This window comes from Spermophilus citellus (assembly GCF_964194105.1).
Source record: "Spermophilus citellus genome assembly, chromosome: 6".
In the NCBI taxonomy this organism is placed as follows: domain Eukaryota; kingdom Metazoa; phylum Chordata; class Mammalia; order Rodentia; family Sciuridae; genus Spermophilus; species Spermophilus citellus.
In genome coordinates, this window is record NC_138187.1 from 112,197,659 (window position 1) to 112,214,029 (window position 16,371).

At 34.9% G+C, this 16,371-nt stretch overlaps 1 protein-coding gene across 6 annotated transcripts in view; it reads left to right on the forward strand.

Moving 5' to 3' along the window:
* The window catches only part of ENAH (ENAH actin regulator), a 150,184-nt gene that overhangs the window by 78,367 nt on the left and 55,446 nt on the right, over positions 1–16,371 (forward strand). For all 6 annotated transcript variants that reach the window (XM_081300189.1, XM_081300188.1, XM_081300191.1 and 3 more), the window contains exon 3: positions 3,322–3,499. In XM_081300189.1, the coding sequence (XP_081156315.1) occupies positions 3,322–3,499 (178 nt within the window). The remainder of the gene's footprint in view (positions 1–3,321; positions 3,500–16,371) is intronic.

The following is a 16,371-nucleotide window of genomic DNA, read 5'->3' on the forward strand; positions in this document are numbered from 1 at the left end:
TGTATGTGTGTGTGTGTATCCATCATATTAACCACTGTAAAGTACTTATAGCTTAAACTCTTTAAGAGAAGTCTATGTAAAAAAACTTTTTTGAGAAACAGTAAGCTGTCATATGGAATTGGGGATGCAGTTTAGTGGTTACAGTGCTTGCGAGCATGCATGAGGTCCTGGGTTCAATCCACAGTATCTCCCCCAGCCTCCCCCCAAAAGGAATTAAAGAATAGACAAGTAAAGCCAAGTAAAAAAGAAAAGCCAAACACATGGGCATCTCAAGAGATGTCAAAAAAACTTTTTTTTTTTTTTAAGAGGAGAGAGAGAGAATTTTTTTTTTTAATATTTATTTTTTAGTTCTCGGCGGACACAACATCTTTGTTGGTATGTGGTGCTGAGGATCGAACCCGGGCCGCACGCATGCCAGGCGAGCGCGCTACCACTTGAGCCACATCCCCAGCCCTCAAAAAAAACTCTTGATAACGTGCAGTCATGGTGAAAACTCATAGCTTTCAAGGAATCAGAGTACTTCCCAAGTCTGATTAAAATTATGTATAAAAGTATTATGTGAAAGATTATATTTAAGGGTGAATTTGAGAAAGTTTCCCCTCTTATATCAGTTCAGAGGAAAAGATACTTGATATCATTATGCCTTTTCAGCGTTGGATTTCAGTTCCTAGTCAGTGTATGAAGGTAAGAAAAGAATTAAAATATATAAGAATTGGAAAGGAAGAAATAAAGCTGATGTTTATTTTGGATGACATGGTTATATAATTGTGGGGGGGGGCCTGAATATAATCATTAGGATTAATAGTAGATTAAAATAGTTAGAATTTATAAATATATTAGGTTAATAGTAGATTAGAATTAATAAATATTTTAACAAAGCTGGGTACATTATCATTATGTAAAAATCCTCAGGTTATAACTTATCAGATACTTAACAAAATTAATAAAAAGTGTTCAAGACCCCTATCAAACATTAAATACAAAATAATTAGAGGGTGGTATATGATATTCATCAGTTAGATTAATTTTATGGTATTATAGATTGATCAGTTCTATCTTAATCAAAATCCCAAAAATTATTGGTGGAAATTGACAACCAGAGTATGAAATGAAAGCTTTACATGAAAACTGAGAATAGCCAAAGTAATATTAAGGAATGAAATAAGAGAACAAACTTCAGTGGCCTTTGAAGTGGCATTAGGCACTATTGTGTTGGCAAAAAGTTAGGCATATTGACCATTAGGGCAAAATAGAGTCACAAGGACACTTGATTTATGAAAAAAATTAAGCCTGCAGCACAGTTACAGATGAATTGAATCAACTGGACAGCCATACTGAAACAAATAGGAACTTGAACCCTATGTCACATCATAGGCATAAATCAATTCCAATTGGATTGGGATGCAAATGTGAAAGGTAAAACAATAGAGCTTATATAAGTTGGCATTACATTTTTATGACCTTGGGATTGAGAAACATTTCCTAACAGGATATAAACAAGTATTAATAATATAAAGGAAAAGATCACTATTTTGAACTGAATAGAAGTGAATAACTTCTGTTCATCAACACACTTCTAAGGGTGAAAAGGTAAGTCATGGAATGGAAAGAGATAATTTACCACAATGCAGAATGTACAAAATGCATGTACAAATCAATGAAGGAAAAGATGGACAACTCAGGAGAAAAATGGGCCAGAGATTTATTAATTTAAGCAAGTATTCACAAAAGAAGATATCTTGATAGTACAGGGAAAGTACCTCATTAATAATCAGGGAAGCACAGGCTAAAACATAATAATAAAATAGTTGTACCTCAGAATTGCTAAAATAAAATGTGGCTGGGGATGTGGCTCAAGCTGTAACGTGCTTGCCTGGTATGTGTGGGGCGCTAGGTTTGATCCTCAGCACCACATAAAAATAAAATAAAGATGTTGTGTCCATTGAAAACTGAAAAAAAAAAAAAGAATTGCTAAAATAAAAACCACCATTACCAGTTATGATAATGTGTGGCATGTTGAGTAGCACAAACTGTTGTATGTGGCTGTGAGAGTGAATTGATAACAACCAATTTAGAAAGCTACTTGGAGTTTTCCACTCAAGTTGAACATGCATATGGCCTGTGCTAATTCTACCTCTGGGTATATACCCATCAAAAATGTATGTTAGTGTATACCAAAAGACATTTAGTAGAATGTTCATAATATCATTGTTTGTAGTAACCCCAAACTACAAATAGTCCAAATGTTCATTAATGGGGAAGTGAGTAAATAAACACAACTTATACAAAGGAATACCACATAAAGCAATGAAAATGAATGAAGCTTAACTGCATGCAACAAATGGGTGGTTCTTATAAAGGTTATTTTAAAGAAAAGGCAGATACATTTATCAAACATTTTTTTAATTGGTTGTTCACAACATTACAAAGCTCTTGACATATCATATTTCATACATTACATTGAAGTGGGTTATGAACTCCCAATTTTACCCCAAATGCAGATTGCAGAATCACGTCTGTTACACATCCACAATTTTACATAATGCCCTATTAGTAATTGTTGTATTCTGCTACCTTTCCTATCCCCTACTATCCCCCCTCCCCTCCCTCATTTATCATAACATAATGTGTAACTGTTCTTGTATAAAATAAAAAAAAAACCTGCAAAACTAGTGCATGATATTGAAATGTGATTAGTGCCCTTTTGAGGTTGGGCAGGAGTCTTTAAGGCCTTTCTGGTGTTAGTATTTTATTTATATGTTTATATTACTTCAGTAAACAAAATAGAACTTATAACAAATGAGAGGAACAGATGTGCTTTTGTTTTGCTGATATATACATATATATGTACACACACACACACACACACACACACATATATATATATATATATATATATATATATATATATATATATTTTGGGGGGGTACCAGGGATAGAACCCAAGGGGCACTCAACCACGGAGCCACATCCCCAGCCCTTTTTTGTATTTTATTTAGAGACAGGGTCTCGCTAAGTTGCTTAGTTTCTCGCTGTCGCTGAGACTTGCTTTGAACTCTGGATCCTCCTGCCTCACCCTCCCAAGCTGCTGGATGTGGGCCACCACACCCGGCTGTTTTGTTGATTTCTTTTTTAACCATCAGATGGATTAACTTCTGTCAGACTTAGAACTGAAAATTGCTTTGACTCTAGATTACTGTTTACCATTTTTGACAAGGTATATTAGGAATAAATTTGAGTGAGTATGTAGTTAGGATTTGTCTATCTCCTTGATTTTGCCAGTTATTAGCTTGATCTTTATAAATAATTATTGTCTTTTAGGTTGTGATAAATTGTGCCATTCCTAAAGGGTTGAAGTACAATCAAGCTACACAAACCTTCCACCAATGGCGAGATGCCAGGCAGGTGTATGGTCTCAACTTTGGCAGCAAAGAGGATGCCAATGTCTTCGCAAGTGCCATGATGCATGCCTTAGAAGTGTTAAATTCACAGGAAGCAGGTAAGGTATCTGTACTTTCCTTGTGTTCTTAAACTGAAGTGCTTTGGATACATTGAAGCAAATCTTTTTGTCAGCCTTTAAATGATATATTTATTTCAAGTAATTCTTGAATTTCTTTTATTTTCTACAAAAATGTGAACTTATGTGTTGACAGTAATAGTCTAGAAGGATGATCCTTTGAGTTTACTTAGTTTTTAACCTTCACATATGAAGTTATTTAGTTTGGTGTCTCCTGCTGTAACAATTCAATTTTTATTGCTAGAACATGAGGTCATACAGTAGGAAAGAATAATGCATAATTATCTTTTTTTTTAACTTTTTTATGAGGAAACACACTTTTTCTGAAACACATATTTTAAGCCACTACTGAGCCCATGGACTTCAAGTAGAACAAGTTCTCCTTCCTTGGAGATTAAAACCTAATTCCAAAAGTTATTTGAAGTTTGAGGAGTGCCCTCAGGTGGTACAAGCAGGGAATTGCATTTCTTCTGATGCTGCCTATTGCTTAGAAGATGTTTATGAATAATTCACTTAAAAACCTTAGGGTTTAAAGCTGTATTTGTGTCATGGATAAGCTCAGTTTTGTTTGGTTTATGAAATAAGAAGAAATACACCAATGTGTGCTTATTTCTTTGGGGAAAATAGATTTTATAATTTGAAAAATGAATGTTTTATAAAAACAACATTGTTTTATAAAAACAATGCAAATGATTACTCTTTCTAGTATTGTGTGTTCAGTAATGATTCTAATCATATAACTCGTTATGAGCAGAATTTATATCTTTTAATAGGAAGAGTTATTCAGACGAAAATTCGATATTTTGTGGAAGGTATAAAATTTTAAAATATATTATAAATAGGTTATATTTATACCTTGCCTTATTCCAAAAAGGGGATTTAAACATTTAGTTCGTGTGTTAGTCTACTTCACATGTGACGTTTAGAGCAAGAATTTTGGGATCTTACAGAAACTTTAATGTTGTTGTTCTTGTACATGAGGAAATCAATATCTATAGGTAACTTGTACTTATTATGTTTTATTTATTTTGAGGAAATAAACCACTGGAACTCATTCTGATTTATCTCTAGTTATTGAAAAGAGCATAGGAAAATCTGTATTCTCTCTTGATAAGTCACTGCTTTTCTTGAAGGCATCAGTATTTTATTTTATCTATAGAAAGTATAGAATTGCTTTTATTCACCTTAGTTTTACATAGGGAAGAAGCTATAGTTGTGATTCTTAATATTTTATTAAATAGGTCAATTCCACAGTTCAGAAAATAAGTATGATAATATTTATCTTATCCATGTTTGACACAGACTACCATTATTTTTATTTCTGAGTTTTCAGATTGATATTAGGAATTAAATGTTGTTTAGCATAGTTCAAAAGAATGTTCATCTTGTTATTTTTTTTTTTAACCAAATGGAAAGGATTGTTTTTATCAGTGAATAGTCTCATAGTTTGCTTTCAAAGTGCAAATGATAATCATGCTGATCCTTTGTAATTGTCTTAATGTGAAAAGACTCAATTACATTCTTTCATTAAAATTTAATTTATTCTCTGGGGATTGAACCCAGAGAAGTTTAATCACTGAGCCTTATCCCAGGTCTTTTAAATTTTTCTTTCTTTCTTTTTTTTTTAATTTTGAGATGGGGTCTCCCTGAGTTGCTTAGAGTCTAAGATGTTGAAGCTGGCTTTTAATTTGGGATCCTCCTGCTTTGGCCTCCAGAGTTGCTGGTATTACAGGCCTGACTCAGTTATATTCTCTTGTAAACTCATTAAGAAACAATGTTTCATATATAGAAAGATTGGCAAAACAGGAGACTCACCCATCATTTCACTAGCTACAGAAGCATTTTGGTCTGCCAAAAAGAAAAAAAAATTAATAGAGTTCTTCTTAGTTGACTTTGATACTCTCTTTTCTGTCACAGTCTCAACCAATAATACTAGGGACTAAGGAAACAGAGATAATGGGGTTGGCATGTGCCTGTAATCCCAGTGGTTTAGGAGCCTGAGACAGGAGGATTGCAAGTTCAAAGCCAGTCTCAGCAACCTAGCAAGGCCCTAAGTAACTTAGTGAGACTCTTGTCTCTAAATAAAACATAAAAGGGGTTGGGGATGTGGCTCAGTGGTTAAGTGCCCCTTGGTTCAATCCCTTTTATCCCCCCCCCCCCAAAAAAAATAGAGGAAGATAATGGTGGGAGGAGCTGGTCCATGTTAAACATCTCTGCATTGTGGATCAAGTCACTGGCAAACAAGCTTTTGATTCTTTAGTTTTTTCCACTGGAGAAAGCAAAACATTATAATGGTCAGTGTTCTAAATAGTCTGATAAATTTAGGAAATCCCTGTTTTCATAAATTACTTTAAACATTAATTTCTTATTTTTTATGGTATTAACTGGCCCCAGAAGTAGGAACATGGAAAGAGGTTGATATTAAGAATCAGCAAGAGTGTCCTTGGAAAGGGTTATAGTTTCTTGTGCAGATTAAGGAAGAACATGTATGTTTCTTACTGCAGTATTATTATTTGGATTCCCTCCCATTCACTAAACAAACATACCAAATAATATCACTTCTCAGTATGCTCATATCTCCCCCTGCCAAAGCTGTTTGCATTGGGTTCCCAGCCAATTCCCTGCTGAAATTGTCTACTGTCTTTTTTTGCCAAAACCAAGTTGAAAAAGCTTAATTTGCATGTCTTTTCCCTAAACAAATAGCCCAATAAAACTGATGAGAAACAAAAGAATATACTCTTTCATAAAAGAAAAGCAACTACAGTCATCAGTCTTGCTTATTTTTTAATGTTTTACCACTTTTTAAAAAACCATTTTCCAGTATTTAATGTTTGTTTTTGTTTTATTTTAAGTGTTGTCAGTATTAACTACTGTCGTTGTGATTTTCAGACTTTTAAAAGTTGTGGACACCTTTGTTAAAACAAAATCTTTTGCTGAAGCTCGGTGTATAAATGCAACCACTCCCTCCCCTACAAAGGTGTTTTTCTGATTAATGTAGAGTTTAGGCCCACTGCCACGAAGGTGCCTACCTGTATGGTTCTTTAGAGGAGGATATGACAATTATCCATTTTTCTTGGCAAAACCAACAATCACACAATCCTACTTTCCTCTTCCCCTCTCCCATCTCCCAAGTCCTCAATTTCTTTTAAGTTAAGGAAAAGCATCTTCCTTTGAGTCTAGTTGTTGAGACCTTTACAAGATGCTGTGTGTGTGTGTGTGTGTGTGTGTGTGTGTGTGTGAGAGAGAGAGAGAGAGAGAGAGAGAGATCATTTTTTATGAAAAGGGTGGGTGGCAGAATGTTTTTCTTTATTTTGTTTTTAACATGGTGTCTAATACACTGGAAAGTACAGGAGGTGCTAAATACAGTGAGTTATATTTGGAATTTAAAAAAAAATCACATGTACTAACATTTTTGAAAAAGAGCTGAATTAATGCTCTTCCTTTTAGACCAAATGCTACAGTATATCTTTTCTCCAATGGAAGTTGATTCCATTTTAAACAATTGTACTATTCAGACTGATAATTTCATTTGTATTATTTATCATGTACATCTTTAATTTTTTGTAGATAATAGTTATGGGTTATGTAAAACTGCATTGTCAGTCCTTATGATGATTGTTGGAGATAAATTCGCACAATGTTTTATTTTGTAAAAGGCCTAAATCATTTAGAAATGGGAATACTTTTTAAATCCATTTTTTTTAAAAGAAAATGATATACATAGCTAGCAAGATTATTCTGCTTTTGTTCTACTCAGTCTAGATAAAGCAAAGCTTTCCAGAAGGAAAACCTTAAAATACCATTAGCTAAAAGACAACTTTTGCTAGATTTATTTTTCTATTTTTTGTCAATGAGAGCATAGTCAAAGATGTTTCCTTGTGATTAAAATTTTTATCAGATTTTATAATAAGTATTGAGACTTCATTCTTTTTTTTTTTTCTCCTTTAGTGGTAATTTGGTCTGATGTTCCTTCCAGTGTGTTTATGTGACTTTTATTGTCAGAATTATTTAAACTCTTGGTAATATATTTGGAATTAATTGGATTTTAAAATCTCGAGAAGTTTCTAGAAATAGTTTGTGTATAATAGTAATCTTATTTTCCAGTCTTTTAGATTGATGATATTCATGGGAGCAGTATCATGCTTCTATCACGAAAAATGCCATCAGCTAACAGGTTAAGGATATAAGTTCTGTGGTAGGCACTAGAATGATACTAACATGATAAAGTCTATCCCTTCCCTTCCACAACTTCATAACTGGGCTGGAGCTAGCTAGAAAGAAGGCCAGCAAAATTAGGATGCAGTCTGTGAATGGAGTATGAAGAAAGGCTTTTGGCATACCAAAGAAAATTCTAGAGCAAGGGAAAGCTTTGAGGATAAGATGTTTGAGCTGTTATTTGAAAAAGGATTAGACCGCATCAGTGATAAAGCATTTTAGAAAGACTTGGATACATGAGAATGTGGAACAGTTGGGAAACAACAGATAAACTATGTTGTGGTTTGGCCCTGAAAAATTATATGGTGTGAATCCCAAAAGAAACAACTGGAAAGGTTGTGAAGGGCTATTGTTCTTGCCGAGTAGTAGTATGAATTTTATCATAAAGAGTCATTGAAGAGTGTTCAATGAATGTTTGATATGATCAGGTTTGTGTTTTAGGACAAGTGTGATGGTTCCACTGCCAAGTTATATCATGAAAACCAATTGTGATGATATTGGTGACATGGTAGAGAGAGAAAAGGAACAGAGTGAGGAGGAGGTGACCAAATTTTACTTTGTGCCTCCTCTGTCTGTGAAGGCGTTGTTCTAGCCTTTTGCATGCGTCCTCAGTTAGTCAGTTTCTTCTTACCATGTCAATAAGATGTAATGCCAAGAAAGAGAATATTTTGAGATGACAACTACGTGTAACAATTTGGGCCACTGGTGAAGGATGGTACCATTAACCAGAGTAGAGAGGAAGTGAGTGGGAAATGGCTGTAGAGGAAGTATTTATGGTGAATAAAAATTTGGTTTTTGATACACTGTACTTGGGGTACATTGTTAATATGGCCTTTATGAAATTATATAAATTTGTATCTGGAAAAGATTCATTGCAAAGATAACCTTGGATGGTATTTTTTGCTTTCATTTTTAGGTTTCTTAAATGAACTAATCTTACTAGAGAAATAATAGTTTTGAAACAGATGAGATCTAGTTGCTCATCAGGATTAAATGAATAAACAGGTTTAGGGATTGGGTGGGTGGGATGCCCTTTTTTTGTGGGTGCCATCATGTCCTGCTTCATTCTCATACTTCTTCCACAGTCGTCTTCATTTATCCACCACAGTTTTCACAATATGCAAGATTAAAAGGTCTACTGTCATTTCCAGTTTCCAGTTAGGGACATGGAAAGATGGGACTTTTCTAAAGTCAGACAAAACCTTGAAAGGGAAGCATAAAAGGGATTGGATCTTCTAAAGGCTGATAACTTTTTTATTACATTTCTCTGCCTTTAAATTCAAGGTCTTAAAAAGGTTTTTGAATGAAGTCATTTTAGGGTAAGTAAGGAGAGAAAAAAACTTTTAGTTTTGTGGTTTTTAGCAAAATTTTAAGTTATTTCTCATGATAGTGGAAATAACTTGAATTTGAAGTCAAGAGTCTACAGTTTTGTCTCTGTTAGCAGGTTGCTGCCTCTAAAGCTGTTTCTTTATAGATATGATAAGGATAGTGAGAATACTATCAGGGAATCATTTCATTATGGGAATTAAATGAGGCAAGGGCAGAAGTATTCTCGAACTATTAAAGTAGCTAATGTTTGAAAAAAAAAAGATTTTGTGGTGCAGGTTAACTTATTTAGAGAAATAAAAGGTAGAAGTAGAATTTTTTCACTATTTTCTCCAACCTCCTCTTTTGTCCTTACTCCCTGGTAAAGACATATTTTATGGGGGTTTTCATTGAAAGTTAATTCAGCTATCCTTGGAATGCATCTGTATGCAAAGAGAAATTAGACACAAGTGTTTCCTTAAGAATCTTCTATTCTTATAGGGGAAATAACACACAGTCATAACAGAAGAGGGGAAAATCATATCTACAGATAGACAAATTGCTGTGTGGTATAAAAAGAAATGAACTTTCTTCTCACTTGAGCAACAGGGAATGTGGCAAAATGACAAAGTGGCTTTTTGAGCCAGCTCTCAAAAGACAGATAATAGATAGCAAGCAAGATGAGGGAGAAAGGCATATGTGGCCTGGGGTATACCATATAAGTGCAAAAGTGGGAAGAATGAGACATGTTTGTAGATCAGGAAGAAGTTTCACCTGAGAGAATAAATTCAGAAAGGTAAGTCAGATCAAGAAGGGCCTTTGAGATCTGTGGGTTCCAGAGATCAGTGTGAATTTTTTGACCAAGAGGGATAATATAAGCAAAGCTGTACTTGAAAGCTAACCATGGTTTGAAAAGGCAACTACTGGAAGCTATGAGACAAGCATTCAGTTCCTAAATGAAGGCAGAAATAGTAAACAATAAGAAGAAAAGTTAAACAGTGATAGAATCAGGAGTTAAAATGGAAACCAATAGTGTATGATTGCAATAAAGAAATCTGGCTGTCCATTTCCACATGTTGATAAATGCTCTGGGATAGTATCATACTTGTTTGAATATGATGTGGTACTTAAAATTATTTTGGCAATATGAAGAAAGCCAGTAGTTTTGGAGGAATAGGTGAAAAATACAAATGTAGTTCAGTGAAAGTTTGAATTTTACTATGAGCCAGAATTCACATTTTATTTTATAAAGGTTACATAGACACCATTCTGGCTTTAAAGAGCTCACAATTTGGTAAAGACATTCTATTAATTTCTTAAGTTGACATTAAAGTAGAATTAGAGAAACAATATGTTAAACCCATCGTTTAGTATTTTTATTAACAGAGTTAGCTTGTATAATATGTGTGAATCTCCTTTTCCTTTGTAAATAATATAATTCTGTTCTGAGTAGAGGAGTTCAACTTAGTACTCACAGGAAGTAGACTTGAGTTAATTTTCAGAATTTTAGACCACTAAATGAGCAATACATTACTGTGATACTTATTAGCTTAAAAACTAAGCTGTCTTTGATTACTTGTGAAAGAACAAAGATTAATCATGAATACAGTTTCTTTGGACAGATTCACTCTAAATGTCAAGTTCAAGGGGGTTAGTTAATATAATAAAAGGACCTCTATCTGTTGAAAAGATTGGGAGCTACTGGGTCAGGCTTTCAATTCCTGTGCCCTACCTGTTATATCTCAAAGCCTCAATTTTCAGCACAGTGTAGTTAACCTTCTAAGTTAGGGTTCATGAAAAAATTAAGCTGTGAGGAAAATGATTTGTGTGACTAATGTCTCAGTTCTCCCAAGGGAGAATACATATGTGTGTATTCTTTACCTATAATGGATGGGTTAGGGCCAAATTCTCATTCCCTTATTCTCATTTCCTCATTCTTCATTTCTCTTAGTCTCCTTTTCTTATCTTTCATTCACCCACAAGAACTTATATGAAGTTCTTGACTAGAATTGGGACCAGAAAATGACTGTGGATGGATGTGAGAATTATATATCAAATTCTTGCCATTTGTTGATGTTTATATTATTTCATTTGTATTATTCCATTTATCTTTGATGTTTAAATTATTCCATATCTAATTCTCAGTCATTAAAAGGAAAGTTTGAGAGGGCTGGGGATGTGGCTCAAGCGGTAGCGCTCTCGCCTGGCATGCTTGGGGCGCTGGGTTCGATCCTCAACACCACATAAAAATAAAATAAACATATTGTGTCCACCTAAAACTAAAAAATAAATATTTTTTAAAAAAGGAAAGTTTGAGAGAATATTTAATTGTAGCTAATCCTCTTAAAATCCATAGACCTCCTCATTATAAGAGAGATTAATGCCTAGAGTACTCTGTACTTGGTGATTTTGCATATTTTGATTTTTCTTTTGAGCTGAACCAGATGTTGAATCAGGAATCTTGAATTTCAAACCCTCACTTAAGTTTTAGAAAGGGTGTCTCAAGGATCTTTGAGCATTCCCCTTTGAACCCTTTGAAGAGACCTCAAAATGACCCTTTCATGATACTTATTTTATTTATTTGGTACTGGAGATTTGAACCCAGAGATGCTTTTACCACTGAACTCCATCCCCAACCTGCTCCCTTTAAAAATTATTTTTTTAATTTTTTATTTTGAGCAGGGTTTCACTAAGTTGCTTAGTGCCTCCCTGAGTTGCTGAGGCTGTCCTCGAACTTGTGATCCTCCTGCCTTAACCTCCTGAGTCTCTGGGAATACAGGTGTGTGCTGTGTGTTATCGTGCCCAGACTTGATTATACTTTACCAAGCAACACACTGCAGTGCATTGAATGCAAAAACAATGAAATAATCAAGCTCTATTCTATTAAATGAGATATCAAATGGATAAGAGTTTGTTTTCTGTTACTATTAACAAAATACTAGAGGAAGACAACTTTATATTAAAAAGAGCTTTATTATCTCACAGTTCTGGAGTGTGGAGCAAGCTTCTGCTCAACTCTGGTAAGGGCTTCAGGGCAAATGGCATCACCCTGGTGGTTGCATGCTGGGTAGTAAGAGATCACCTTGCCAGACAGGAAGCCAAAGAGCAAATGGGAGGCGCTAAAACTGTGGTGTTATAAGAACTCTCCTGTGACATATAATCAAGGGGTTCCATGAGAATTACCTTAATCTTTTCTAAGGACAACAATCCCAAGATGATCTATGAGGCTCCATGTTTTTTCCCCACATTTTTTATTGGTGCAATTATAGTTGTACATATTGATGGGATTTGTTGTTACATAGTAATGTAATTTGGCCAATATTACTTCCCAGCACATTTTTGTCTAACTTGATCCTAAGGTCTAATTTGGCGGGGGGAATGGGAGGTACTGGGGATTTAACTCAGGGGCACTTGGCCACAGCCACATCCTGAGCCCTATTTTGTGTTTATGTAGAGTCAGACCTCACTGAGTTGCTTAGCACCTCAGTTTTGCTGAGGCTGGCTTTGAACTCGAGATCATCCTGTCTTAGCCTCCCAAGCCACTGGGATTACAAGTGTGTGTCACCACGCCCAGTAAAATCCACAACCTTTGAAAATGACTGCCATAATTTGAGAGAAAGAGACTGATTAAGAACACAATTTCTGTTGTCTTTTTATCTCTTCCAGAGAGCCTAGCAAAGAAACCTTGAAGGCTGTCTGTTGCATGGGAACTGATTATTTCTTATTTTCTGTCCCTTTAATGTAGGTGGACATAGCTTCTTTGGCAATAGAGAAATTTTTGTCCCTGTCTTTTTTTTTTTTTCCTTTTAATTTCTTCTCTTTTTGTATTTAACCTTTTTCTCTCCCCATGAAGAAGTCATCATCAGAGGTTGGCATTTAATAGTGAGACTTTGCAAGTCACAGAGTGGGCAGAGATTATTTCCAATTTCTTTTTATCATTATCATCTTTCAATGGAAGGGGAAATGGAGGTCTGGTAGCCCTTTTCATGATTAATATCCAAAACTTGCCCCATGTTTAGATTTGTAAACCATCCATTTATCACAGTAACCATTATTGGTGTAACTAGCTCTGCCTCTTAAAAACCAGATTCTTTGCTTTGTAGTTTCAAGGTACATTTGTGACTTTTATTTTTGTGATTTTTCAAAATAAATGTTAATTTACGAATTATATATTCACAAATATGTGAATTATTATAATAAATTTTATATATCATTGTATAATAAATAAATTTTCAGTAGTTTCTTGGGTGACTTTAAGTCCCTGGTCACTAGCTGTTTTGGAAAGCTGCTTTAGCTTGACCATAACTTGAGTCTGATTTCTTTCATTCATTCATTCATTCATTCATTCATTCATTCATTTATTTTTAAAGTGAGCATAGTAGGACTTGAGATCTTGTCCTGCTCCATAGTGAAATGATTAAAAAGCAAAAAGAGGTAGTTACTATTTTTCTGGGTTTTGTAATCTTTTTAAAAATATGTATATATTTTTAATTATAGATGGACACAATACCTTTATTTTATTTATTTTTATGTGGTACTGAGGATCAAACCCAGTCCCTCACATGTGCCAGGAAAGCGCTCTACCACTGAGCAACAACCCCAGCCCTGGGCTTCATAATTTTAAGAAAGTTATTTTTAGCCTGAAGTTTGTTGTCATATGGAGCTGTATTCTGTCTGCCCCATATTTTTTATTCTCTGCTTGTCTGGCACTTGGACACCTTGTAAAAGGTTTGGCTGGTGACTGTAGTTCTCTTCAGATTTATTTTACAATAAAGCTTTAAATTTAATAATTAAGTTGCTTGACCTGCACATGTCATCTGGGATTATTGGCATGCTTTTGTGTGTGAGCATGGTAATCTGTAAACAGTTGCTTTACCCGTATTTGCGAATTTTTATCAGGTATTGCTCATGAATTAGAGTAGCATTTTATGAGAGTTAAACAGTCAAAAGTTTGGTACCTTTGTGTAAGATGTTTTCATCTTTATCAAGTTAAAGAAAGGATTTAATTAAAGAGCATCTCTCTTGTCTATTGATGTTAAGAAATGAATTACAAGAACCACTTCTACTCTGATGGGAACAGTCACAACCATACCTGTTCCACTGACTGGATGAGAGACCCGAATGCCCAGGAAATCGGCATCCCAGCCTCTTCTTCAAATTTTAGTGGAATCAACCTTACGTTGCTAGGAAAAGGGGTAGAGTGGGTTTTTGTGGACCTATTATGCTGCATGCCACATAACCCTTTAGTGACTCTATCAGACTTTTTTTTTTTTTTACTTTTTAGTTGTAGATGGACACAATACCTTTATTTTATTTGTTTTTATTTTTACGAAGTGCTGGCAATCCAACCCAGTGCCTCACGCATGCCAGGCTGGTGCTCTACCCCTGAGCCACAACCCCAGCCCCTGTTTCAGACTTCTTAATGCTGCTTTTTGTCCTTCATGACCTGGTGTTTTAGTCAGTTTTCATCACTGTGACCAAAAGACCTGACAAGATCAGTTTTACAGAAGAACAAGTTTATTTGGTATTCATAGTTTTAGAGGACTTATTCTATACATGGCAACTTCATTGCTCTGGGCTTGAGAGACAGAACATTATGGCAGAAGGGTGTGGAGGATGAAGGCAGCTCAGGACATGGCAAACAGGAAGAGGGGAGAGGGAGGGAGGAAGGGAGAGGGAGAGGGAGAGGGAGAGGGAGAGAGAGAGAGAGAGAGAGAGAGAGAGAGAGAGAGAACACTCCACTCACCAGGGATGAAATATAAACCCAAAGGCATGCCACCAGTGACCCACCTTTTCTAATCTGCTTCCAGTTATAACCCAGTTAATCCATATCAGTGGATTAATTTAAGGCTCTCATAACCCATTCATTTCATCTCTAAAAATTCTTGCATTGTCTAACATATGAGCTTTTGGGGGACACCTCATACCTAAACCATAACACCTGATCTCTCCCCTCCCCCCACAGCCATTTATGTGAACACTCTCATGTACCTGTGCCCTTGCATTTCGTCTTTCTTCTTTTAGTATCCTGAGCTTTGTGGTATATGTTTATTACTTCCTTTTGTCAGAACACTTTAGACTGTTAACTTCTGGACTGTATAAACAAATTTGATAGTCAAAATTATTGACAGTGCTAATATGGTAGCACTTACTTGCACATAATAATCAAATTATTTGAAGTGTCTCTTGCATCAGGCCATAGACATACATATTTTTTGGAAATGTAGCCTATAGTCTCATTTAATCTAGACTAAAATGTATGAACAGATTTTAAGTATATATAATACCATAATAATTATAATATTATTTATATAAATAGCCATTTGAGTCTCTATAATTCTGTTCTTAAGAAAATCACAATTATTTCACTGTTCCAAAGGGAACTTTTGCTTTTGGGAACTCTTCTTGAATTATATCACTTCCTTTTTAAGTAGGTATTTTGGCCTTAGTTTGGATAGTGTGTTTTTATTTTCAAGTTTTACATCCCCGAGAAGAGAAAGGCTTTCTGTTGTTTCCACATTGCCAATTAACACAGCAGTGATATTTCTATCAACATTTAACCTTTAATTCATATGAGTTTGAGTAAGTGTTGTTTAAAACATTCCATCAGCATTTCTCATGCATTTCATCTTCTTGTGCAAGTGATTATATGATCCCTCTAGCTGCCTTGCTGAGTCTTGACTTGTTTAAAACAAGTTCACTATAAAGTTATTGGAGTGGAAAGGTGGCCCATGCCTTTCTAAAGGCACTCTCTCCTTTAGCATCACTCCTTGCCCTGCCTTCTGATGGTAATTGTGGGAGGTCTTGGGAAAGAATTTTGCCTTGACTTGACTTTGTTTAGTCTGTAAAGTAGCTGTGAGAATTGTTGTTCTTTTTTGCTTTGAAAACTATCCCCCACCCCTGAAAATTTGTGGGATCTCAACCTTACAGTTCCTTAAGACTCAAGTTTAGATTTTTCTGGGTTGTTGCTTTACATTATTCCCACTGTTCTCTCCACAAAAATATTGTTTTAATAAAATTTTATTTCCCATATTTTTGTATAAATGTTACTGATCTTCTATATTTTCCTTGTACCTTTTTTAATATAAAGATTCATTGACTCTCGTGTTTACTGTCTTCCCCCTCCATCTGTATTATTTAGGTGTATAAAATACAGTACTTAGAAGAAATACAGCTAGCAAATAGTGTATCTTCAGTGAGTTCTTACATTGTATCAATTCTGTAAAATCCCAGCTTAAACAAATGTATTGATTACTTTTTTTGTGCCAAACACTATGATAGTTGCTGGTAATAGGAATATAAATATGGCACAAATATTACCTTTGGTTTTATCT